The sequence below is a fragment of the Entelurus aequoreus genome, linkage group LG02, assembly GCF_033978785.1.
Source record: "Entelurus aequoreus isolate RoL-2023_Sb linkage group LG02, RoL_Eaeq_v1.1, whole genome shotgun sequence".
Classification (NCBI taxonomy): domain Eukaryota; kingdom Metazoa; phylum Chordata; class Actinopteri; order Syngnathiformes; family Syngnathidae; genus Entelurus; species Entelurus aequoreus.
The window spans coordinates 27,452,031-27,477,544 of NC_084732.1; the positions used below are offsets into that span (position 1 = coordinate 27,452,031).

General features: G+C 39.7%; 1 protein-coding gene across 1 annotated transcript in view; it reads left to right on the forward strand.

The window, feature by feature from the left end:
• The window catches only part of igdcc4 (immunoglobulin superfamily, DCC subclass, member 4), a 255,257-nt gene that overhangs the window by 154,768 nt on the left and 74,975 nt on the right, over nt 1-25,514 (forward strand). The window contains exon 3 of the mRNA XM_062024310.1: nt 16,665-16,806. Coding sequence (XP_061880294.1) covers nt 16,665-16,806 — 142 coding nt within the window. The remainder of the gene's footprint in view (nt 1-16,664; nt 16,807-25,514) is intronic.

Genomic DNA, 25,514 nt, shown 5'->3' on the forward strand with positions numbered 1-25,514 from the left:
ATATATATATATATATATTTACGTACTATATATATATATATATATATATATATATATATATATATATATATATATATATATATATATATATATATATATATATATATATATATATATATATTTATATATATATTTATTTATTTACATACATGTATAATGTACAGGCCAACAGTTTGGACACACCTTCTCAGTCAATGTGTTTTCTTTATTTTCATGACTATTTACGATAACAATTTAGTATGGGGAACACATATTCACCATTAATTAGTTGCTTATCAACATGCAAATTAGTAACATATTGGCTCTTAATTAGTCATTATTAAGTACTTATTAATGCCTTATTCTGCATGGCCTTATTACTGTATACAACCAGTAAGTCATTACCTAAGAATTTTCCCTCATCAACCTCAGAATTATTGCTTATTAGTAACCCTAACCTTAACCCTAACCCTTATACTGTATGTTCCCGTATTGTCCAAATAACTCTTAATTAAGTCTGTTTTACTTTAATAAGCTACTAATTAATGGTGAATATGTTCCCCATACTAAAGTGTTACCCTATTTACATTGTAGATTGTCACTGAAGGCATCATAACTACGAATGAACACATGTGGAGTTATGTACTTAACAAAAAAAGGTGAAATAACTGAGAACATGTTTTATATTATGGTTTCTTCAAAATAGCCACCCTTTGCTCTGATTACTGCTTTGCACACTCTTGGCATTCTCTCGATGAGCTTAAAGAGGTAGTCACCTGAAATAGTTTTCACTTCACAGGTGTGCCTTATCAGGGTTAGTGGAATGTCTTGCTTTATCAATGGGGTTGGGACCATCAGTTGTGTTGTGAATGAGAAGGTGTGTCCAAACGTTTGGCCTGTACTGTGTATATATATATATATATATATATATATATATATATATATATATATATATATATATATATATATATATATATATACAGTATATAAACCCACAGTATACACACTACATACTGTGTATATATGGCATGATAACAGCAGAATATTTCTGCGTAACAGTGGAGTGACTGATGATTGTGTGACAATATTCACTGGTCTTATTCTTTTATTTCTGATTTTTTAACATGATACTGTGAGTTTGTTTGTGTCTAATGTTTTTGACACATATCTTAGCTGTAAAACGTGTCACACATTCTGCTGTATGTGTACTCCCTTTTTACACTCTGTTTCTTGCTTCGTCAGCTTGGAGCTGCTCTGACGTAGATCACCGTAACAGCCCGTATATCACTAAAAAGTAGAGATTCCAACCATTGTAATATTCTCTATAGTTCAAGACTTATGGTAATTTGAAAAATGTACTGCACATCATATTGGCGGCTGCAGTTTTGATGGTAAAGGTTTAAAAAAATAATTTGGAGACGTCCAGGCCATAATTTGCCCATGCCTGATCTAAACTGTCATGATAACCTGTATGTACCTTTCAGCATTAAAGGTGCCTTCACAGATGTGTAAGTTACCCATGTTTTGGGCACTAATACACCCCCATACCATCACAGATGCTGACTTTTTAACTTTGCGCCTTTAACAGTTCGGATGGTTCTTTTCCTCTTTGGTCCGGAGGACACAACGTCCACAGTTTCCAAAAACAATTTAAAATGTGGACTCGTCAGACCACAGACAACTTTTCCATTTTGCATCAGTCCATCTTAGATGAGCTCGGGCCCAGCGAAGCCGGCGGCGTTTCTGGGTGTTGTTGATAAATGGCTTTCGTTTTGCATAGTAGAGTTTTAACTTGCACTGACAGATGTAGTGACAAACTGTAGTTACTGACAGTGGTTTTCTGAAGTGTTCCGGAGCCCATATGGTGATATCCTTTACACACTTGTTGATGCAGTACAGCCTGAGGGATCGAAGGTCATGGCCTTGCTGCTTACGTGCAGTGATTTCCCCAGATTCTCTGAACCTTTTCATGTTATTACGGACCGTAGATGGTGAAATCCCTAAATTCCTTGCAATAGCTCATTGAGAAATGTTGTTTTTAAACTCACGCATGTGTTCACAAAGTGGTGACCCTAGCCCCATCCTTGTTTGTGAATGACTGAGCATTTCATGGAAGCTGCTTTTATACCCAATCATGGCACCCACCTGTTCCCAATTAGCCTGTTCACCTGTGGGATGTTCCAAATAAGTGTTTGATGAGCATTCCTCAACTTTCTCAGTCTTTTTTGCCACTGTGCCAGCTTTTTTGAAACATGTTGCAGGCATCAAATTCCAAATGAGCTAATTTTTGCAAAAAACAACCAAGTTTCTCAGTTCCAATGTTAAATATATGTCCTTTGCAGTCTATTCAAATGAATATACTTTGAAAAGGATTAGCAAATCATTGTATTCCATTTTTTGTTTACGATTTACACAAGGTGCCAACTTCACTGGTTTTGGGTTTTGTATTTGGCATATCCAATTTAAATTAGCATCGAGCTAATGCATTTTGAGCGTTTTCTACCGGGCATGCTTGCTTTGTTGGCATGTAAAATTGCTACATTACCTAGAGGCAGTTTGCTACATATACATCTGCAACAAAGGTATCGAAATATGGCACTGTGTGATTTTACGTGAATTGGTTCTCAGTTATACCGAATAAATTTGATCAGTGCCTTTAAAAGTACCGAATTCGGTACCCATTCTTTACGCCAGTACGTATTTTTCAACCAACGGCCATTTTTTTTTCCAATGCTAAAACTAAAAGTCAGTGTTTTGGTTCCTTATGTGGGTACGGGGCACATGTGCATAGCAAGATCCTGTTCAATTTGAATGCACACAGGAAAAATAATATAGATAGAAGAATAGAAGAGTTACAATTCACTATATTTTGCTTTTCATGTCAACGTGCACATGTACGTCAAACCTGGACCTGTCCTATAATGTGCCACATATTAATGACAACCGGCACCTTGCACAATATGAATAAACAGAATGCCTTAAGGCAGGGGTGTCCAAACTTTTTCCACTGAGGGCCGCACACGGAAAAATTAAAGCATGCAGGGGCCCTTTTGATATTTTTCATTTTCAAACCATAACAAAATATATGGATTTATTTTTAATTTTTTTTACCTTTAGGGTTCCCGGGGACCATAAAGGGTCTAAGTCATTAAAATGTTAAAAACAAGTCAAATTATTAATATTTTTTTATGTATTTAACGCTTACAGTAAATCTCTACAGTATATCAACTTCCATCCATCCATCCATTTTCTACCGCTTATTCATGTTGATATAAAGTTTAAAAAAAATGAAAAGGTTTTATGCCGTTTCTGTCAGAGACAACTTTAATTTTTATAATAAAACTGAAATATGCAGTATTTCCCCCACTGCCCAAAACATTAAGAAAGCAATGTTTGATGTGAAGTAATTAGAGCCTTAAAAAGATCAATAATGCAGGACACCATTGATTTTAATTCATTATTTTTGAGTAATTACAGTGAAAAGATCAATAAAATCCTGTTAAATATATTTGGAATCCAAAAGGTGATACATTTTTATTATTTTTTTTTTTTTAACTTTCAACAATTAAGTTACGAGATCAACTTCAGATATATCTGTCGATTTTACGTTTGAACTATTATTTTGTTTGTTTTATGCTCTTTTGTCAAAGAAAACGTTGATGTTTTTGTATGGCAACCACACAATATATGCAATATTTTCCACATAAAACATTTTAAAGTGAAATATTTGAAATAATTGGAGCCTTGAATAGGTCTTTTTAATTTTTTTTGAGCAATTAGCAAAAAAATAAAATAATGATAGACAAAAGAAAAAAAACAGCCTGCATCGCAGCTTTTTCTCAACATTGCAACTTTTTCTAGTTAGATTTCACCTCATTCCACTTTTTTTTAATGTTTTTTATTTATTTTTTCAATAGCATTTCCAGAATGTGTAGCGGGCCGGTAAACAATTAGCTGCGGGCCGCAAATGGCCCCCGGGCCACACTTTGGACACCCCTGCCTTAAGGTGTCACTCAATGTACATTTTTAAATACATTTAGGGGACAAGAAGAAAGACATTAGCTTTTTTTAATGATCCGTTTGTTTCCAGCTCTTCAGAAATGTTCTTTATTGACTCATTAGCTTTGTGTAAAATGACACCGTGCACTCTGAGGATGCTGCCAAATGCCTATTTATATGTCAGCTGCCAAATGCCTATTTATAAGGAGCTCTTGTTTTGGGGACAAAAAGGTGGGTGGAGGTGGGGTGGGGGCTATATGAATAGGGAGGAGGCGGATGGAGGCCGACGAGTAGTCATGGTGAAGGGAAAGGTTTCCGAGACCATTAAAGGTGACCTTCAGTTTGCGTGTTTGTGAATCAAATCAGCAGTTCTGCGGGAGAGCGATTTGATCAGCGCGGCGAGAGGTCCTCGCCGAAGTGCTTTCACGTTGACATTGAGTGGATGTTCTCCTCCGCAGCTGCCAGCGCAGGGAAAAAACACATCTCTGATCACATCTGTGAAAACATATTAGGAAAAGCCACCTGCTTTGGAGTCGCCTCCCTTGTTCCCCAGCGGTACCATGCACAGGAATGTGAGGTTGCATGCTTATAGAGGAGACAGATGCCGCTTTGGCGAGGAATTTTTGCTGTAAATTACTTTTGCTTTCTGGAAATTGTAAATGCAACACAGCACGTGGCCCCTTATAAATTGAAATACTTGGGGAAAAAAACAGCTTTTGGCATTTTTTGACCTGTTTAAACTCTCTCGATACAGGCGCTCCAAAGATGAATGTCAATATCGTTTCAGATATTGTGTCCAATGTTTAAGTTTGTTTTGATTATAGTAGCAATGTAGTTTTTCATAGCATCATACTCAAAATGTGATTTTGCATAAGGATGATGAATGTAGCATTAATAAGCTGAAGTCAATACCAGGGCAGTCGCATGTGCACTACTACACCACCAATGTAGTTGTACACAACTTTTGACAGTAAAATCGAGGAAAATTAGTTTTAAACATTTGTATGCCTGTTCAAGACTTAAGACCTTTAGCGTACCCGTATGTGGAATTAAATTATGGAATGGATTAACAGAAAGGGGATCGAATAAAGCACCAATATGATTCAGTTTAAAAGACTGTTTTGTAGACTGAATTATGATGAAAATCTTCCAAAAAAAATTAAAATGCGATAATTAGTCTTTATGCATTTAATATTTGTCTACTTACTTGTGGTATATTTATTTATGTAATTATTAATTGTTTATTCACTGTTCTGTTACAAACAGGACAAGGAAATTGGATAAAACTGCTGTAATATGAAAAGGGGTTAAATAAACTCTGCTTTTTCCTACCTTTTCGGACGTGCTGTAATGAAATAAACTGAAACTGAACTGAACTAATACAGCATGGGAGGTGACCTAGCTGGTCCAACAATAATATAGAGTAGGGATTACTAATAGAACACACATTAGCAACAACAGAAACATTGCAAATAAAATAATACATACAGTGTAATAATAGAAAATTATATAAATATATTAAATGGATTTTGCGAAAAATTAAGTCCTTAAATGGCATTAAAAAGGTTTACATTTGATAATACAATTCTGTCCATACAGACAATTGTAGGCTTTTGACTATATTGAAATAACTATCTGCAGTGGGACATGGGCATTATTACATTTATTTTAAGGGGCATTAAAAAGCATTAAATTAGACTGTGCAGAAACCCTGACATAGTAAAAATGATTATCTAATACCAAGGCAATATTACTAGAATACACATTTAAACAAACATTTTTTTTTAAAAATAATATAAAAAAAGGAAATTGATGAAAATATTTAATAATATCAGGTTTAGACAAATTAATTCCACTAATTTATATAATATATAATACAATTAAATGATCATACAATGTATATACATATTTTTTGGGTGTACTATTGATATTAATTAAAATATATTGCCATGCAAACCAACAGGTGGCACTGAATGACTTCTTCCCGAGCCAAAAAAGAGTTAAAAATCTATTTTTTGTTTGTTTTTTATTATTTTGTATTAAAACATGTTTTTAAAAAAAATCTTACGTTCAGGGTCCTACGATGAGGTGGCGACTTGTCCAGGGTGTACCCCGCCTTCCGCCCGAATGCAGCTGAGATAGGCCCCAGCACCCCCTGCGACCCCGAAAGGGACAAGCGGTAGAAAATGGATGGGTGGATGTTCAGGGTCGTCTTATTGCTTTGTCAATATGGCACATTCAGAAATTAGAATATTTAGAACTGAAAGGTTTGTCAGGTCAAACTTTATTCATGTTGCACATTAAAACGACCTTTGTTGACCAAAGAGCTGCACTGGGCACTTAAGACAATAGAAGCATTTGAAGCAATAAAACAGTGAATCATACACTATTAAGTAATAAATCAATAGCATTTTTTTGTAAAAAAATGTGAAAAGAAGATCATTTTTCAGTCGAATGCTGATGAAAATAAATGTGTTTCAGCAAAAATACACTGTATCTTATCCAATAAACGTTATTATTAACATCCATCCATCCATTTTCTACAACGTGTCCCCCTTTAGTGGCCATAATATCCATGTTAAATAAATAATCATATCATTGATATCGATTAAATGGCCATTTTTATATGTTAGTACAGATATGAGCAGTGGCGGGCCGTGCGTTCCCCACCTAGGCCTTCAGTGACGTCCGACTTCAATGATTACCTCTCAAAATACCATAATTGATGTCACCACGTGACCATTGCTGGATAAATACTATACAGGAACACATTTACGCATTGAAACACCTCAACAGTGTACAAAAAGGGTTATTTTCTGGCGCATTTAAAAATCAATTAAAACGCATCAGCATTTACAACGTATCTCATGTGGTTCTGTCAAAATATAAAATAGCTAAAAACATATTAAAAGGGAAAAAATTAAATATTTGAACTTACTATTCGACGCAGTAGAAGCCAGCTGATTCGAGTGTAAATGGCGAGTATTTCCCCATTTGGTCGCCAGAACACCTGAGCTAGCTTCCGGGGTTGGCTGACATCGTCTCACAAAATCTAGTTTCTCTCTAAATATCCCTCTTGAAAATGGCCTTGCAAATATAATGTAGCGTTTGATGGGTTAATAGTGGTCTTTAGTTGAAGATGTCGAGCAAAGATGTCACTCTGTCTGATCATAGCCATTTTTAATCATCATGTTAATTTTGAACACACACGTGAATGAAGGGCATAGTTAGTCAACAGCCATACATGTCAAACTAAGGGTGGTCGTATGAACAACGCCAACACTGTCATAAACATGTGCCATATAGTGAAACCACACTAAACAACAAACACAAACCTATTTCTGTAATGCTCCGTGGCCCGGATCATGTTTTTGTTATTTTCTGTTAGTTTTGGACTCCCTTAGTTCCTGTTTTGTGCACCCTTGAGTTTGTTTTGGCTACCATGGTTGCTTATTGTTTTCACCTGCCTCTGATTGGTGTTCGGGACGCTCACCTGTTCCTCGAGCACTAATCAGAGGCATTATTTAAGCCTGCCTGGCTTCTTTGTTTGCTTTTGCTACAGTTACGTGAGTATTCCTTGTCTTCTTGCCTATGCTAAGTGTTAGCCTTAGCTTCGAGTGCGATCGGCACATTTTTCCTCTTGCTTGTTTTCAGTTGTTGGTACTTGTTTGACTTTCGACAAATAAACCATGTTCCTACCTGCACGTCCTGTCCGGAGTGTTCCGTCTGCATCCCGGGGGAACGAACCTCGCAGTAAGCTGCGAACCCCCCCACGTAACAATTTCGGAAGAATATTTGCACCGTCACATAACATAAACGCAACAGAACAAATTCCCAGAATTCCCTGCAGCAACATTTTGTTCTCCTTCTCTACTATCTCGGTCTGGCTACGGCGCAACACTTCCCGCTTCCTGCTAAATTGAAACTTGTGAATGGATACTCACTTCGGAATGACAAGTGAGTATTCAATCACAGTGTCGTTAACATCAGACTACCTAGATAGGCTACTGTCAACAACTTGTGATCTGATTGGCTATCGCAACTGTCTCTCAACTCTATGTGTTCTCAAATTCATCCGCTAACAGTCCCGGTGAGTATCCAATCACAGGACGCGTAAATGTCACGTTCAACGTGAGACCAGCTAGAAGGCCTTACTGACAACAACTCGTGATCTGATTGGCTATCGCAACTGTCTGTCAAATGTTTGTGTCCGTTCACTTACAGTGCACTGCATTGTTGATTCTGAAGGCCTCGGGCAGATTTCGTACAGCATGGCAACATAAGCTAGCTGAATTCTGGGGGACGGCGTGGTGCAGTTGTGAGTCTGGCCGTGCCAGCAACCTGAGGGTTCCTAGTTCGATCCCCACCTTCTACCAACCTCGTCACCTCCGTTGTGTCCTTGAGCAAGACACTTAACCCTTGCTCCTGATGGGTCGTGGTTAGGGCCTTGCATGGCAGCTGGAAAAGCGCTATACAAGTACAACCCATTTACCATTATTCTGATTGGATACAAACTCTAACCTAAAAACAACCGCACTGGAACGAGCATATTATGACATGAAGAGAATATGAATACTTTTAGATATTTAGGAAAAGTAAATAAAACAATTATTTTATCTTTAATTATGATCATGATTTCTGGTTATGTTAGGCCAGCAGAGAAGGCCTTGCTGGCCCTGACGGCACACCACTGGATATAAGTACCGTATTTTTCGGACTAAAAGTCAGTTTTTTTCATAGTTTGGCCGGGGGTGCGACTTATACTTAGGAGCGACTTATGTGTGAAATTATTAACACATTACCGTAAAATATCAAATAATATTATTTAGCTCATTCACGTAAGAGACTAGACGTATAAGATTTCATCGGATTTAGCGATTAGGAGTGACAGATTGTTTGGTAAACGTATAGCATGTTCTATATCAGTGGTTCTTAACCTGGGTTCGATCGAACCCTGGGGGTTCGGTGAGTCGGGAGCTCAGGGGTTCGGCGGAGGTCAAGACACACCCGACTCATAGTGTAAATAAAAACTTCTCCCTATCGGCGTATTAAGGATACGGCAACAGCAGAAGTCACACTGATTTGCAGGTGTGTAATTTGTTGTGAGTTTATGCACTGTGTTGGTTTTGTCCTTTGAACAAGTGATGTTCATGCACGGTTCATTTTGTGCACCAGTATAAAAACATGGTAACACTTTAGTATGGGGAACATATTCACCATTAATTAGTTGCTTATTAACATGTAAATTAGTAACGTATTGGCTCTTAACTAGTCATTATTAAGTACTTATTAATGCCTTATTCGGCATGGCCTCATTATAAACCTAACCCTGGCCCTAACCCTCTAACCCTAACCAAATAACTCTAAATTACGTCTTTGTTACTTAGAATATGTTCCCCATACTAAAGTGTTACCAAAAACATATAACTTTGTCTTGAATTTGAAAAAAAAAAAAAAAGTATTTTTCACTAAAGAAGGGTTCGGTGAATGCGCATATGAAACCGGTGGGGTTCGGTACCTCCAACAAGGTTAAGAACCACTGTTCTATATGTTATAGTTATTTGAATGACTCTTACCATAATATGTTACGTTAACATATCAGGCACGTTCTCAGTTGGTTATTTATGCGTCATATAACGTACACTTATTCAGCCTGTTGTTCACTATTCTTTATTTATTTTAAATTGCCTTTCAAATGTCTATTCTTGGTGTTGGTTTTTATCAAATAAATTTCCCCAAAAAATGCGACTTATACTCGAGTGCGACTTATATATGTTTTTTTCCTTCTTTATTATGCATTTTCGGCCGGTGCGGCTTAAACTCCGGAGCGATTTATAGTCCGAAAAATACGGTAATGGTATTTTATTTTTTTGTTCTCGCCAACTTTTTTCCTCCAGTACTAAAGTGTACCGACGGTTGCATGGACAAGTCTGAAAATTAAATTGATCTGCGGTCACCCACCGATGCCATTGTCCTTTTTACGAGCCAGGCAATTTCAACCATTATTTTAAGGTCAAATGACAGCACATCGTTGCTTAAAATCATCCATGTAAGGAGATTGTGGGATTAAAGATGACAGGTGGTGGACAGGATACATTGTTATGTTCACCTTTATGAGGTTACTGTATATACTGTTTGTTGTAGGGATTAAAATAAACATGATGGGTAGTGATAATGTGACTGTCACTTAAAGAGGTCATCCTGCAGATGGCTTGCACAAGAGGAGGGACACTGTTATCTGATATGCAATGGGGCCAAAGACTGGGGTAAAGTCAAGGGAAGTCATATTACATCAAGCGCCGGCCTTTATGGCTATCAAAAAAACCCTATTTGCTGATCAATGACATTCTGGGAGAGGGTTGGAAACAACTCTTTGACAGAGGGGAGGTGGAAAGGCCAGGAAGTCGCCATTGTCCCATCACAGTGTCCTCTGTGGACACCCACTGGCCTCTTGGCATTGATGTCAGCTGATGTGGCTTCTCGCTGATCAGCTGTTCTTTAACTCAAACACACTGACGCCCACTTTTTTTTTTTTTTGCGGCGGTGGTTATACAGTCGGTGTGTTTACATGATGCTGTAACAGCGATATGTCGGGTTTTTAATCATCAACCTGTCCTGTCAAGCCTGCCAAAAGGGAAAAATCAATGTCCATTTTCTAAAGAGTTTTTTTTTACACAGATTTGGCAGCAGTTATTACAAATCTGACTTAAACTATATATTAAAACCATGGCTAGGTGACTTCTAATTTATGACCACAGCAATAAGAGCATGACAATATGTCTTTTATAGTCATAAAATGTCTAATTTCTATGAATTAGACCAAATTACTTTTTGTGCAGTTTTCAACTGAATTACTTAAAGGCCTACTGAAACCCACTACTACCGACCACGCAGTCTGATAGTTTATATATCAATGATGAAATTTTAACATTGCAACACATGCCAATACGGCCGGGTTAACTTATAAAGTGCAATTTTAAATTTCCCGGGGAACTTCCGGTTGAAAACGTCTATGTATGATGACGTTTGCGCGTGACGTCGATGGTTGAAGCGGAAGTATTCGGACACATTATATCACAATACAAACAGCTCTGTTTTCATCATAAAATTCCACAGTATTCTGGACATCTGTGTTGGTGAATCTTTTGCAATTTGTTTAATGAACAATGGAGACTGCAAAGAAGAAAGTTGTAGGTGGGATCGGTGTATTAGCGGCTGGCTTTAGCAACACAACCAGGAGGACTTTGAATTGGATAGCAGACGCGCTATCCGACACTAGCCGCCGACGCTAGCCGCCGACCGCACGGATGATCGGGTGAAGTCCTTTGTCCTTCCGTCGATCGCTGGAACGCAGGTGAGCACGGGTGTTGATGAGCAGATGAGGGCTGGCTGGCGTAGGTGGAGCGCTAATGTTTTTATCATAGCTCAGTGAGGTCCCGTTGCTAAGTTAGCTTCAATGGCGTCGTTAGCAACAGCATTGTTAAGCTTCGCCAAGCTGGAAAGCATTAACCGTGTATTTACAGGTCCATGGTTTAATAGTATTGTTGATTTTCTGTCTATCCTTCCAGTCAGGGGTTTATTTCTTCTGTTTCTATCTGCATTCAAGCACGATGCTATCACGTTAGCTCCGTAGCTAAAGAGCTTCGCCGATGTATTGTCGTGGAGATAAAAGTCACTGTGAATGTCCATTTCGCGTTCTCGACTCTCATTTTCAAGAGGATATAGTATCCGAGGTGGTTTAAAATACAAATCCGTGATCCACAATAGAAAAAGGAGAAAGTGTGGAATCCAATGAGCCAGCTTGTACCTAAGTTACGGTCAGAGCGAAAAAAGATGCGTCCTGCACTGCACTCTAGTCCTTCACTCTCACATTCCTCATCCACTAATCTTTCATCCTGGCTCAAATTAATGGGGTAATCGTCGCTTTCTCGGTCCGATTCGCTCTCGCTGCTGGTGTAAACAATGGGGAAATGTGAGGAGCCTTTCAACTTGTGACGTCACGCTACTTCCGGTACAGGCAAGGCTTTTTTTATCAGCGACCAAAAGTTGCAAACTTTATCGTCGATGTTCTCTACTAAATCCTTTCAGCAAATATATGGCAATATCGCGAAATGATCAAGTATGACACATAGAATGGATCTGCTATCCCCGTTTAAATAAAAACATTTCATTTCAGTAGGCCTTAATTGTTAGTTTTTTTGTACAAAAAGGCTGCTTATAGTTTTAAAGTGTTTTTTTAGGGTTATTTACAAAGAAAATAAAGTTTGCACACTGCAAATGATTTGCCACTTTCCAAGATTTAAAATTGTATTACTCGAAAGGTCCCTAGTTTTGAGAGTTATTTACTTATTTTTAGTCATTACAAGTTCACATTAGGGTTGTACGGTATACCGGTATTAGTATAGTACCGCGATACTAATGAATCATTTTCAGTACTATATCGCCTCTGAAACGTACCGGTCCCGCACCGCCCAAAATGTAAACAAACGCCATTGGTGGATCTACACCTAACATCCACTGTAATGATATCAAGTACAGGTATGTAGCTAGTCGATACTACAATGATTACATCAATATTTTTTGGCATCACAACATCTTCTTTCATTTAAAAAAAATTGTATATTATGTTTATAAACTCAGGAAATATGTCTGTGGACACATGAGGACTTTGAATATGACCAATGTATGATCCTGTAACTACTTGGTATCGGATTGATACCCAAATTTGTGGTGTCATCCAAAACTAATCTAAAGTATCAAACAACAGAAGAATAAGTGATTATTACATTTTAACAGAAGTGTAGACAGAACATGTTAAAAGAGAAAGTAAGCAGATATTAACAGTAAATTAAAAAGTAGATTAATAATTCATTTTCTACCACTTGTCCTTAATAATTTTGACAAAATAATAGAATGATAAATGACACAATATGTTACTGCATACGTCAGCAGACTGATTAGGAGTGTTTGTTTGTTTACTTACTAATAAAAGATTTTTTTGTTAAAATAAAGCCAATCATGCAATTTTTTGTGGTCCCCTTTATTTAGAAAAGTATCAAAATAATTTTAGTACCGGTACCAAAATATTGGTATCGGGACAACACTAGTTCACATCATAATCTTAATTTTAGCATTAATAATTATATTTTGTCCATTCTAGTTTGAAAATGTTAAAGAAAATAAATATTCAAATAAGATATTTTGGTTTTCCCCACATAATAGATGCATAATTTACGAATTACAAGTTTAATATGCATGTTTTCGGTATGAAATACTTAAAAGTCCTGCTCATTTCTAGATATACAAATCTTAATTTGGGATTATCAAGTAAAATTAACTAGCTGCATGGACAGATGATTTCACTAGTTTTGAGTATATTTTTATTCAAATTTCGTCTTTGTATTTATATTTTGTCAGTTCTTTTTTTCGCAGTGCAGGCATGCCTGTTGGAGGGGTCATAGGTAATAGGGACACAGTGCTCTCTGTTGCCCCCTGGTGCCCACACCAAGCAAGAAACCCCCCTCCCTCCCTTGCGTGTGAAAGTGTGAAGTTGTGAATATTGGGGCGCTGCCAACAAATTCCAGCTAAAGAGAAGAAGAAGTTACAATCTCGCCACGCATGATTAGATCCCTCTGTTTGTCTTCAGCGAAGTAAGAGGACATTTAACTGTTTAACTGTCTTAAAAGATAAATTAGATTCCGGTGTGTTTTGCAAAGAATAAATTGTAGAATTATGGGAGCCGATTTCAACCATGGCGGGTGGGCCGTGTTTGTTTGTTAGTTTATTTTCCAGGGACCGTGCACAGAAAACATTAGACACAAGGTGAAGACGCTGTGTACCAGGTTATATTGTTGTTGCTGATTTCTTTCTGTAGCCCCTGCAGGCAAAATAAATAATTCACCCTCCACAATAACACATTAAAACATCAATCCTGACACACTTAGGGCCTGATCTACTAAGATCCAAATACCACACGCTAAACACGTGTGCAAACTATAAATGTGTGTGTAATAGTAGTGGCCGTGTGAGCTACTAAGACTGCGTGTGTAATTTATAACTGGTGCAGAAAGCCTCATTCAAATGAGGATTTTGCATATACTGTGCGGCGTCCACCATGGAGACACTCATTTACTGCACTTTCATGTTATGGTGCTCCTACCTGTGGTGTTTTGCTCTGTTTTGAAACATGCAGCCGACATGTAATACTGCCTAAGGTTTACGTGTTAAATAAATAATAATCTTTGTGATTAACACATGGTTTCATATCATCTGACAGGGTTGTAAACTGTAAGTGGGTTGGATGTAATTATTAAGTAAAATCAACAGTAATTTTACCAATTCTGTAGGTGAATCTTTTGAATCGATTCTTGGGGGTTACAATTTGATTCAGATTCGATTCTCGATTCAAAACTATTCTCGATTCAAAATCAATATTTTTGCACTATTGGATGCCAGTTCTATGTTTAACTACAGGCCTCAAATTTTAACGTTTTAAGGTCAAGGCAAGTGTTGCCTTAAAGGAGGGCTCATATTCTAGGGCACCAAGACAAACATTATTTTCTTTTGTAAGTTATGTACATTTATATGTACATGCAGATGCAATATCAGGACGGATCCATTAAGAGTTTGAGCATAAATATTATATTAATGTGTTATTGTGTATAGGTAAGTCCTATACGACGTGGGACTTATCCATACACAATAACACATTAACAAAAAGCTGTGTCACATGAATGGTTTTTGAAGTAACACCTTCATGATATGAAATAAACATAAGTAATGTAAATGTTTACTTTTTTATATCAATATTAAAACTCAAAGCAGTTTGGCTAATGAAGAGGAAGTCTAATAAACAAGCTTTGTTCTTCTCCAACAACGCCCCCTTTTGGTGCAGTGCAACAGTTTGGCCACAAAAATAAAAAGGAGTGACTCCTCTCACATCGAATACAAAATCTTTAAAGCCTGCGTTCAATTCGATGAGATGACAAAACTAGTACTGATGTTATTTGAACACTGATACAGTTTGCAGTTAAATAAAGGACGAGTGAACATCCCAGTTAACAAACTAAAGACTTTAATAACAAGTTGTGACAACGTTTACGACACATCGCCTGCTGCATGTTTCTTCAACTCATTAACTCTCAGTTACAGCAGCTGATGGACGCTGTAGAAAATAAAAACAACATCAAATAGTTTTTTGCTGTATACTTTTAGTGTGGGGACAGGTGCGTCTGTCTCCAATATTGTCCACACCTGTCTCCATCGAAACACAGCAGTGTGCTCTTAAACGCAGCAAGGGAAAATGACGTTAAACTGAGCGCTTGGCTCCGTTTACTCTGAGGGGAAATCTCCGGAGCAAAGTCTGTGTCTTTAGTCCGCCATGATTATCAAGCCAAACAACGCTAGTGCGCATGCGCCTGACTTTGTGTAGCCGAAAATGCATTGATAAATGACGGGTTTTTTTTGGCAATTAAAAAATTAGACGATATTGCTAACCCTCGGGAATTGTATAGTGAATGATCATTATACCGTTTACCGTTACATCCCTCGTCCATTAACAAGTAAAAAGTCAAGGGTGGTCACGGCTTGTTCTTGCTGCTGATGTTGGTCAATTTTGTAGGGCATTACGGCAAATGACGAGGGTGGTCGTGGCTTTTGTCGCAGTTGCCATGGTTAAATTCAAGCCCTGTACATTCCTCTATAACATTTATAAACAACTGTGACACATTTCTATTTCTATTTCTATTTTACTTGAAAAAAAACTTTTTTTTTTATATAAAAGTCTACCAAAACATTTAATAAAGTCAAATACAACTAAGGCAACAAGAGAAGTATCTCACACATTTCTTTACTAAAGTCAATCTGTACAGCAGATATGGGCATCTACATCAACAATATGATTTGCCTGAGTGGCTGGACAGGACAGATTTAAACAAAACTAAAACAAATTATAACATTTAAATTTTTTGAATCGATTAAGAATCATTACAAAAAAGAATCATGATTCATTTGAAAATATGTTTTTTTGACACCCCTACTATTCAGTGTTAATATTTGAGTGAGCCCCAGGCCCCTTTGTTTTGGTAAAGTTGGGCCCCGGGGTCAAAACCTGCTCAGTGGTCTTGTGGTTAGAGTGTCCGTCCTGAGATCGGTAGGTCGTGAGTCCAAACCCCGGCCGAGTCATACCAAAGACTATAAACATGGGACTCATTTCCTCCCTTCTTGGCACTTGGGATCAAGGCTTGGAATTGGGGGTTAAATCACCAAAATGATTCCCGAGCGCGGCCACTGCTGCTGCTCACTGCTCCCCTCACCTCTCAGGGGGTGGAACAAGGGGATGGGTCCAATGCAAAGGGTAATTTCACCACACCTAGTGTGTGTGTGACTGTCAATGGTACTTTAACTTAACTTTAATTAACGAAAGATGATCCCAACTTCCTGGCGGAGATCCAGTAAGTGCTGAAGCAAAAACACATTTTCTTCCATAAAGTTGACGACATGATGGTTTTTCATCATATTTCTCATAAGTATGGCTGTATCCCCACAATTGTCGGGCTTCTTATGAACAGTAATTTAGTATATTGGCACTGCTGGGAAAGGATTTCAAATAATTGCATTGTGTCACCTGGCAAGAGACCTACATTCAACACAAAGTTCATTGCCTGACTTTCCTCTGTCTTTCTCAGAGCTGTCCCCCTTCCATCAAGAGCCCTTGCCTCACACGCTACACGCTGGGGGTACAGCCCGCTTCCAGTGCCGGATCGATGGCATCCCCACACCTGTAATTACGTGGAAAAAGGACAACGTCGCCCTCCCCGAGCACTCAAGGTGACTTTGCTTCAATTGCTATATTGAACCTTGCATTGTTACACTCCATAGCCTTTTCCTGTCTGTGTAATATAGACGAGTGACAATAGGATTTTGAAATTTGCAGATCTTTTGTGGACCAAAGGCATAATTCATCTGTCCTGAAGTGTTGAATGTCATCCTTATGACTGACTACATTGTTTTTATTTATTTATTTATTACTTATGGCTAATACACTTATGACTAATACATCACATTTGTTTATTAAATGTCAACGAGTGCGTCAATGAATACATTTCCTGAAAGCACAGTCCAATTAAGTCAAAGCTACACTACTGTATGTGTTATGACCTTGGTTATCAAGCTAATTCAGCTTAGTGCTTTTTACTGGTATTCCTCTCCACAGACCACAGGCACTTTTTTATTTATTTATTTCTCTTTGTATATTTATTTTTTTCTTATCAAAGAGATGCCGCTAAGTGATATTGAGGCACACAGCCCTGCTCTTATTTTGAATAGGGAATATGAGTAGCAATTACTTCTAATAAGACTTTCATCAGTGGAATAGGGGCATTGCTGGTTGACGATAATGATCTTCTACGTTTTTTTGAATATACATGTAAGAAGGACGGAAAAACAAAATGCAATTTTTTGCAGACACAACTACATACAAAGCAACCTGTTTTAAAATCATGTTTTCAACAACTGGTAGATAACAATGAAAATAAGAATCTTTTTTTTATTTTTTTATTAATCAATCCCACGAAACAATACACAACAATACCATAATAATGCAATTCAAATTCCGAAACTAAACCCGACCCAGCAACATTCAGAATAGCAATAAACAGAGCAATTGAGAAGACGCACAAACATGACAAAAAACTATTCAAAAGCAGTCAAACAAAAATGAATATTATCAACAACAGTATCAATATTAATAACAATTCCAACATAGCAGTTATTAGAAATCCCTCATTGACATTATCATCACAGCCATTTATTGAAAAAAATACAAACATAAAACAAAAAGAACAATATCAACATAATCATTTTTGATGACCCTGCTTCTTTACTTGGGGTGTCAAACAATTTTTATTTGTAACGATTCTTAATCTGTCCTGTCCAGCCATTCTGGCAAATCATATTGTTGCTAGCGACGCCATTGAAGCTAACTTAGCTACGGGACCTCACAGAGCTATGCTAAAAACATTAGCTATCCACCTCCGCCAGCCAGCCCTCATCTGCTCATCAACACCCGTGCTCACCTGCGTTCCAGCGATCGACGGAGCGACGAAGGACTTCACTCGATCACAGATGCAGTCGGCGGCTAGCGTCGGATAGCGCGTCTGCTATCCAAGTCAAAGTCCTCCTGCTTGTGTTGCTGCAGCCAGCCGCTAATACACCGATCCCACCTACAGCTTTCTTCTTTGCAGTCTTCATTGTTCATTAAACAAATTGCAAAAGATTCACCAACACAGATGTCCAGAATACTGTGGAATTTTGCGATGAAAACAGAGCTTTTTGTATTGGATACAATGTGTCCGAATACTTCCGTTTCAACGTTTGACGTCACGCGCATACGCCATGATGATTGTATTTTGAGGACGGGAGAGGACGCTAGAGTCTCGCTTGTTCGCCGCTTCTCCTTCCTTAGCCTTAGTTTTAGTTTTTATGCGACTTAGTATCTATTTTTTGTTTTGTTTTGTTTTATATACTAAGTGTGTTTAACTTTTAAGTGTGTAGTTTTCTACTTGTCAACTTTTACCCACTTCGTCACCTGGCATCAGCTTGGATTATTTTGTGACAGATGACAGATGTTTCACTCACCCGCTGGCTCCACTGATTCTCCTGGCATCGCCCAGCAACAACCTGCCACTACGAGCTGTTTCCCGGACTGTTATCCCGGATTGCACCGCGGATAGCCCTCCTGGCTACCCGCCGACTGTCTGGTTAGCTCTCTGCTAACTAGCCACCGCTCCGCAGCTGGTGGCTAACAGCTAGCCAGCCTCCAGCTACCCTGCCCTAGCAGCAACAACACGCAGCCGGCGCGGGTCCTTCCACCAACTCCTCTCTCCTCTCCTCTGTCATGCTGTGGATCGTCGCGTTGTGCCTGTCTCTCCATCTCTGGCCAACAAGTGTGCGGCTGTCGGCCAACGATCCCAGGCTAACATCCACCACTGCCAGCATGCGACTCAAATACTCTGCTCTGCAACTCCTCACACTCAGCAACCACGTCACCACACCTCCAGACATCACAGCAGCCATCAAAACACATGGACTGTTTCCCCGACCCAGATACATCCATAGAAGCTCCCGCAGAAAGTTTATTTACTCCCGGACTGAACAACACTGCATCCCATCACTCTGGTCACGCAACCGACCCACCCCCAGTGACGTCACACGTCATCACAATAACAAACCACACGTGCGCTCTGCCTACCTGCAACCGTTAACCAAAGCACCCCCACCCATCCAACTTCACCCATCCCTTAAATTTGCTCTGCTCAATACCCGCTCACTCAATAAAAAAGGACCAATACTCAGTGAATTCATAACTGACAACAACATAGACTTTTTCAGCATAACCGAAACCTGGCAAAAACCACTGGAATACATTCACCTCAACAGAGCTACACCCCCAGGATACACCTACATGGATAAACCACGTGACGGTCGTGCTGGCGGTATAGCTACAATATACCGCCAACACTTGAAACCCACTGTTGTAACCATCACAACCCCCTCCTCCTTTGAGCACCAGTCATTCAAGCTGCCTGGCCCCAAACCCCTGGTCACTGCAATCATCTACCGCCCCACCAAACCCAACCCTGCATTCCTTTCCGATCTTTCTGAATTTCTCACCCAACTCTGTGCCATTTCACCTTCAGTCATCCTACTGGGAGATTTCAACAGTCATGTCGATTCCACCACCTGCAAAACTGCCACTGAATTTCTGGACATTCTCAACTCATTTAATATCACTCAACACGTTGACTTCCCCACCCACAAAAAAGGACACACCCTGGACTTAATTTGCACCACTGGACTCTCCATCAGCAACCTCACCAGCTTCAACCTCACAGACATCCTCTCAGACCACCTGGCCCTCACCCTGGACATAGACATCCCCACCCCCTTTATCAAGCAGCAACGCTCCATATATTAACGGAACATGAAATCAATCCACCCCCCCTCTCTTTCCGCCCTACTGATTGACACCACCTCCGATCACACCCTCACTTTGAACGCCTCCCCCACTGAACTGGTTAACAGATACAACAGCACACTCTCCTCCTGTCTCAATCAACTCGCCCCCATAAAAACCAAAACTGTCTCCTACACCCACACCGCCCCCTGGTACACTGACCACCTCCGTCACCTTAAAGCCAAGGGCCGGCAGCTTGAACGGCTCTCAAAGAAAACCGGTCTCATTGTTCACCTGGACATCTACACACTACACCAACAGGAATACAGAGATGCCCTCAACAATGCATGCACTTCCCACTACTCCAACGTCATACAATCCGGCAGCAACAACCCCAAGATACTCTTCTCTACCGTAACCCAACTCCTCAAACCCATGGACACCACCACCACCTCATTCACCACCAGCAAATGTGAAGAATTTTTATCATTTTTTCAATCAAAAATCAACACCATCCACTCTGAACTGGCCGCCTCCTCTCCCACCTCCTCCCCTACCCCCGATCATGCCCCCCCTTTACTCTCCAACCACCTAGTCAACTTCTTCTCCGAAATCACCACAACTGACCTATCCTCCATAACTTCTGTTATGAAAGCCTCCACCTGCATCCTCGACCCAATCCCATCCACTTTAGTCATAGCCTGCTTCCCCTCACTCTCACCTCTCATCACCACTATAATTAACTCCTCCCTATCCACTGGCTCTGTCCCTCCTGCCCTCAAGCTGGCTGCCATCACCCCCATTCTCAAGAAACCCGGTCTCGACCCCAACTTCCCCAACAACTACAGGCCCATCTCCAACCTCCCCTTCCTCTCTAAAATTCTCGAACGTGCAGTTGCCTCCCAAATCAAATCCCACCTTCTCCACAATAACCTATACGAAACGTTCCAATCCGGCTTCCGCTCACTTCACAGCACAGAAACTGCCCTCCTCAAGGTCACCAACGACATCCTCCTCTCCGCCGACTCTGGTTCCCTCTCCATCCTCATTCTCCTCGACCTCAGTGCTGCCTTCGACACCATCAACCACTCCATCCTCCTATCACGCCTCCACTCCTCCCTTGGTTTATCCGGCACTGCCCTCTCCTGGATGAAATCCTACCTCTCTGACCGTCAGCAATTCATCTCAATCAACAACTGCACCTCCTCCACTGCCCCAGTCACCCACGGCGTCCCCCAAGGCTCAGTACTTGGCCCCCTACTCTTCACCATCTACCTCCTGCCCCTCTGTCAGATCCTCCGCCACCACGGCCTTCAATTTCACTGCTATGCCGACGACACACAACTATACCTTTCCACCATGACCATCACCCCAGCCACCCACTCCACCCTCACCACCTGCCTCACAGACATAAAAACCTGAATGCAAAAAAACTTTCTAAAACTCAACTGCAACAAATCTGAAATAATTATCATTATCATCACTCGCTCCACTCAGGACTTTTCATTAAACATCGACGGCTCCCTTGTCACTACCTCCACCCACATCCGCAATCTAGGTGTAATCTTCGACCCTACCCTCTCATTCCTACCCCACGTAAACCACATCACCAAAACTGCATTCTTCCACCTCAGAAACATTGCCCGTCTCCGGCCCTCCCTCACACCCTCTGCTGCCGAAACCCTCATCCACGCCTTCATCTCATCCCGGCTAGACTATTGCAACAGCATCCTCTACGGCATCACTTCCAAAACCCTCAATAAACTGCAATATGTCCAGAACTCCGCTGCCCGCCTGCTCACCGGAACCCGCTCCAGAGAGCACATCACACCTGTCCTTCATGACCTCCACTGGCTGCCTGTCAAATACAGAATCCCCTTTAAAATACTCCTCACCACCTACAAGGCACTCCATAACCTGGCTCCACCCTACCTCTCTGACCTCCTCCAGCCACACGTCCCGTCCCGTTCCCTCAGGTCTAGTGATGCTGGCCTCCTGGAGGTCCCCAAGACCAGGCGCCGAACCTGGGGCGACAGGGCCTTCTCCGTGGCTGCCCCCTCTCTCTGGAACACTCTCCCCAGGCACATCACAGATGCCCCATCCCTCCCTACCTTCAAAATTCAAAACCACCCTAAAAACTCACCTATTTACATTAGCCTTTCCAAACTGACCCTGCCCTTGGTGTTTCTTTATTATTTTTATTTTTTATTTTCTTAGTTTCTTTTCCTAATAAAGTTGTTTTAATATTCCCCCCCCCCCCCCCCCCCCACACACACACACACACACACACGTGTAAAGCGACTTTGGGTATTTAGAAAAGCGCTATATAAATCCCAGGTATTATTATTATTATCATACATAGACGTTTTCAACCGGAAGTTTCGCGGGAAATTTAAAATTGCACTTTATAAATTAACCCGGCCGTATTGGCATGTGTTTCAATGTTAAGATTTCATCATTGATATATAAATTATCAGACTGCGTGGTCGGTAGTAGTGGGTTTCAGTAGGCCTTTAAAATCCTTTTTTTCCCCTCAAAACTCGACAGTGTGCCTAATGTACGGAATAATTCTGGTTGTGTTTACCGACCACAAAGCAATTTTATTTGGTACATGGTGTAATGATAAGTGTGACCAGTAGATGGCAGTCAAACATAAGAGATACGTGTAGACTAAAACAGTGGTCCCCAACCACCGGCCCGCGGCCTGGTACTGGTCCGTCGATCGATTGGTACCGGGCCGCACAAGAAATAAAAAAATAATAATAAAATAAATGTAAAAAATATATATATATATATATATATATATATTTTTTTTATTTTATTTTATTTTTTATTAAATCAACATAAAAAACACAATATGGCAATATGACTCAAGTAAACATCACCAAAATTGCATATGTTCCATTGAAAATATAGAACATTACACAGAGCGCTTAAAAATCTATCAAAATATTTTAGTACGAGTTTTGTAAGCTATGAAGCCGCACCGCTTGATGGATTGTCGGCGCATCAAACATACGAATATTATTATGGAGTGTGTATAAGGTAAGACATATTATCTGGCATTTTGTTTCGCCATATTATGCAAAAGCAACTTTTCTTACCTTTTGGTACCTGCTGATCTGTATTTGGGATCTGCATAAGTCCTGAAAAATTGTGCGCGTTTGCCTTTGTAGTCCGTGTCGACACCTTAGTGGATAAGCTTCTTCTTTTTCTCTATCTTCTTGTTATGCGACATTCATCCTGCACTGTTGCCATTTCTAATATAAAGTAGTGTAAAGTTCTTACTTATATCTGTCAGTAAACTCGCCATGAAAGCACTAAAACATACCGGTGTAGTGAGTTTACATTATTCACCCAAGGAACTTTAGTTATTAGAGTTCCGGTCGGACGATTTTTCACGGGACACATTTCCGGTGTTGCTTCCGGATGAGGAGATGCTGCTCCGTTATTGATTTAAGTAAAGTCTGAATGTCATTAAAACAGTTAGCTCCATCTTTTGACACTTCTTCCACTCCCGTCCTTGCACGCTACACCGCTACAACAAAGATGATGGGGAGAAGACGCTGCCTAAGGTGAGCCACGTAAATAAGACCGCCCACAATATGGCGCATCCGGAAGCGACTGTCAGAAAGCGACTTGAAGATGATCTGTAAAACATCATCTATGCAACATTTTGACCAAAGAACCACCATTACATGTTATGTAGACCACAAGGATATGTTTTAAATTTAGAAACAAATAATAATAATATGACTTCTTTAATGCGCCCTATAATCCGGTGCACCTTTTATATGAAAAAAGATCGAAAATAGACCATTCATCGGCAGTGCGCCTTATAATCCCGTGCGCCCTATGGTCCGGAAAATACAGTAAATGAAATTTACTCACGATCAATTTTTTTAATTTTTTATACAACTCCTGTTTGATGTTTCCTAGTTTACCGGAGGGCCTACCCATTCTGACATTTCACAGGGCTCTAGTGAACTTTGTTTCTTTGTCGCGGCCGGCTTAGTAGTGCTAATGACCGCCGTGGCCCTGCATGACCTGCAAACAGCTCGATGCTTATGAGGGCTCGTGGGTGAGATGAGGTTCCGCCACCGTAGGCACTGCTAATGGCTTGTCACAAAGATAAGCTGATACATCAGCGCCTTTTTGCCTTCTTCCTAGCGGCTGCTTTTCTCCTGATTGGTCCCAGTGGCTCGCTCCTGCTCTTTATTTTGGTATTATCCTCCATCCAATTTTCTTAGTTTTTTTTCTGTGTCTGTATCTTACCCGTTTTCTGGTTGCACAATATGGCACCTGCCTCATGAAGTCAATTGTTAGCCTAAAAACATTGTGAATTCAAGGCAGTAGGGTTCCAAGCTATTAGCGTTGGCTAGCTGCCAACTTACTGTCTTTCATACCAGGCCTGTCAAACTTGTTTTCATTGAGGGCCACATTGCAGCTAGGGTCGCCCTGAGAGGGCTGCTTGAAGCAGTGAATAATATATGAATATAAATGTATAAGGAGTCGCCTCATGATATTACGAAACCCAAAACCAGTGAAGTTGGCACGTTGTGTAAATCGTAAATAAAAACAGAATACAATGATTTGCAAATCCTTTTCAACCTATATTCAATTGAATAGACTGCAAAGGCAAGATACTTAACGTTCAAACTGGAAAACGTTGTTATTTTTTGCAAATATTAGCTCATTTGGAATTTGATGCCTGCAATAATAATATAATATAATATAATATTAAAGCTGCTGTCTGTGTCAATATGTTTAAAAAAAGCTGGCACAAGTGGCAAAAAAGACATCAAACACTCATTTGGAACATCCCACAGGTGAACAGGCTAATTGGGAACAGGTGGGTGCCAAGTGTTGTTAAAAGGAAAGGCCATGTAACACAGTGGTAAACATGCCCCTGTGCCAACTTTTTTGCAATGTGTTTTTGCCATTAAATTCTAAGTTAATGATTTTTTGCAAAGTTTCTCAGTTTGAACATTAAATATCTTGTATTTGCAGTCTATTCAATTGAATATATGTTGAAAAAGATTTGCAAACTATTGTTTTCTGTTTTTATTTACGAATTACGCAACTTGCCAACTTCATTGGTTTCGGGTTTTGTACATAATTTGCTTATGAATTTGATTATTATAGTTGTTTTTTGACGTACGCTGTAAACAATTTTTTTTTTTATTTTACGGTAAGAAACTGGCAGCTCATAACGTTAATGTAAACATTAAATAATTTTATCGTAAAAATCGTGGTGGTTCTTACAGCATTTAATTAAATGGGAAAACACAGGCATGTGAAATGTCCACAACTATGCGGAAATCCGCGTTTTTAAACATTCACTTCCGCATTTTTTTTAACAAAATATCAAAAAAGAGGATCTAAACAAAATTTGTGACTACAATTAAGGACACCGAGGTCATGTCCGCTGTATTTTTTTAGGTGACAAAAGGATGATGACATGACTGACTTTGTGTAGGACATTATGTACGCTATACACCACCATGCGGTAGATCAGCGGTTCTCAACCTTTTTTCAGTGATGTACCCCCTGTGAACATTTTTTTAATTCAAATACCCCC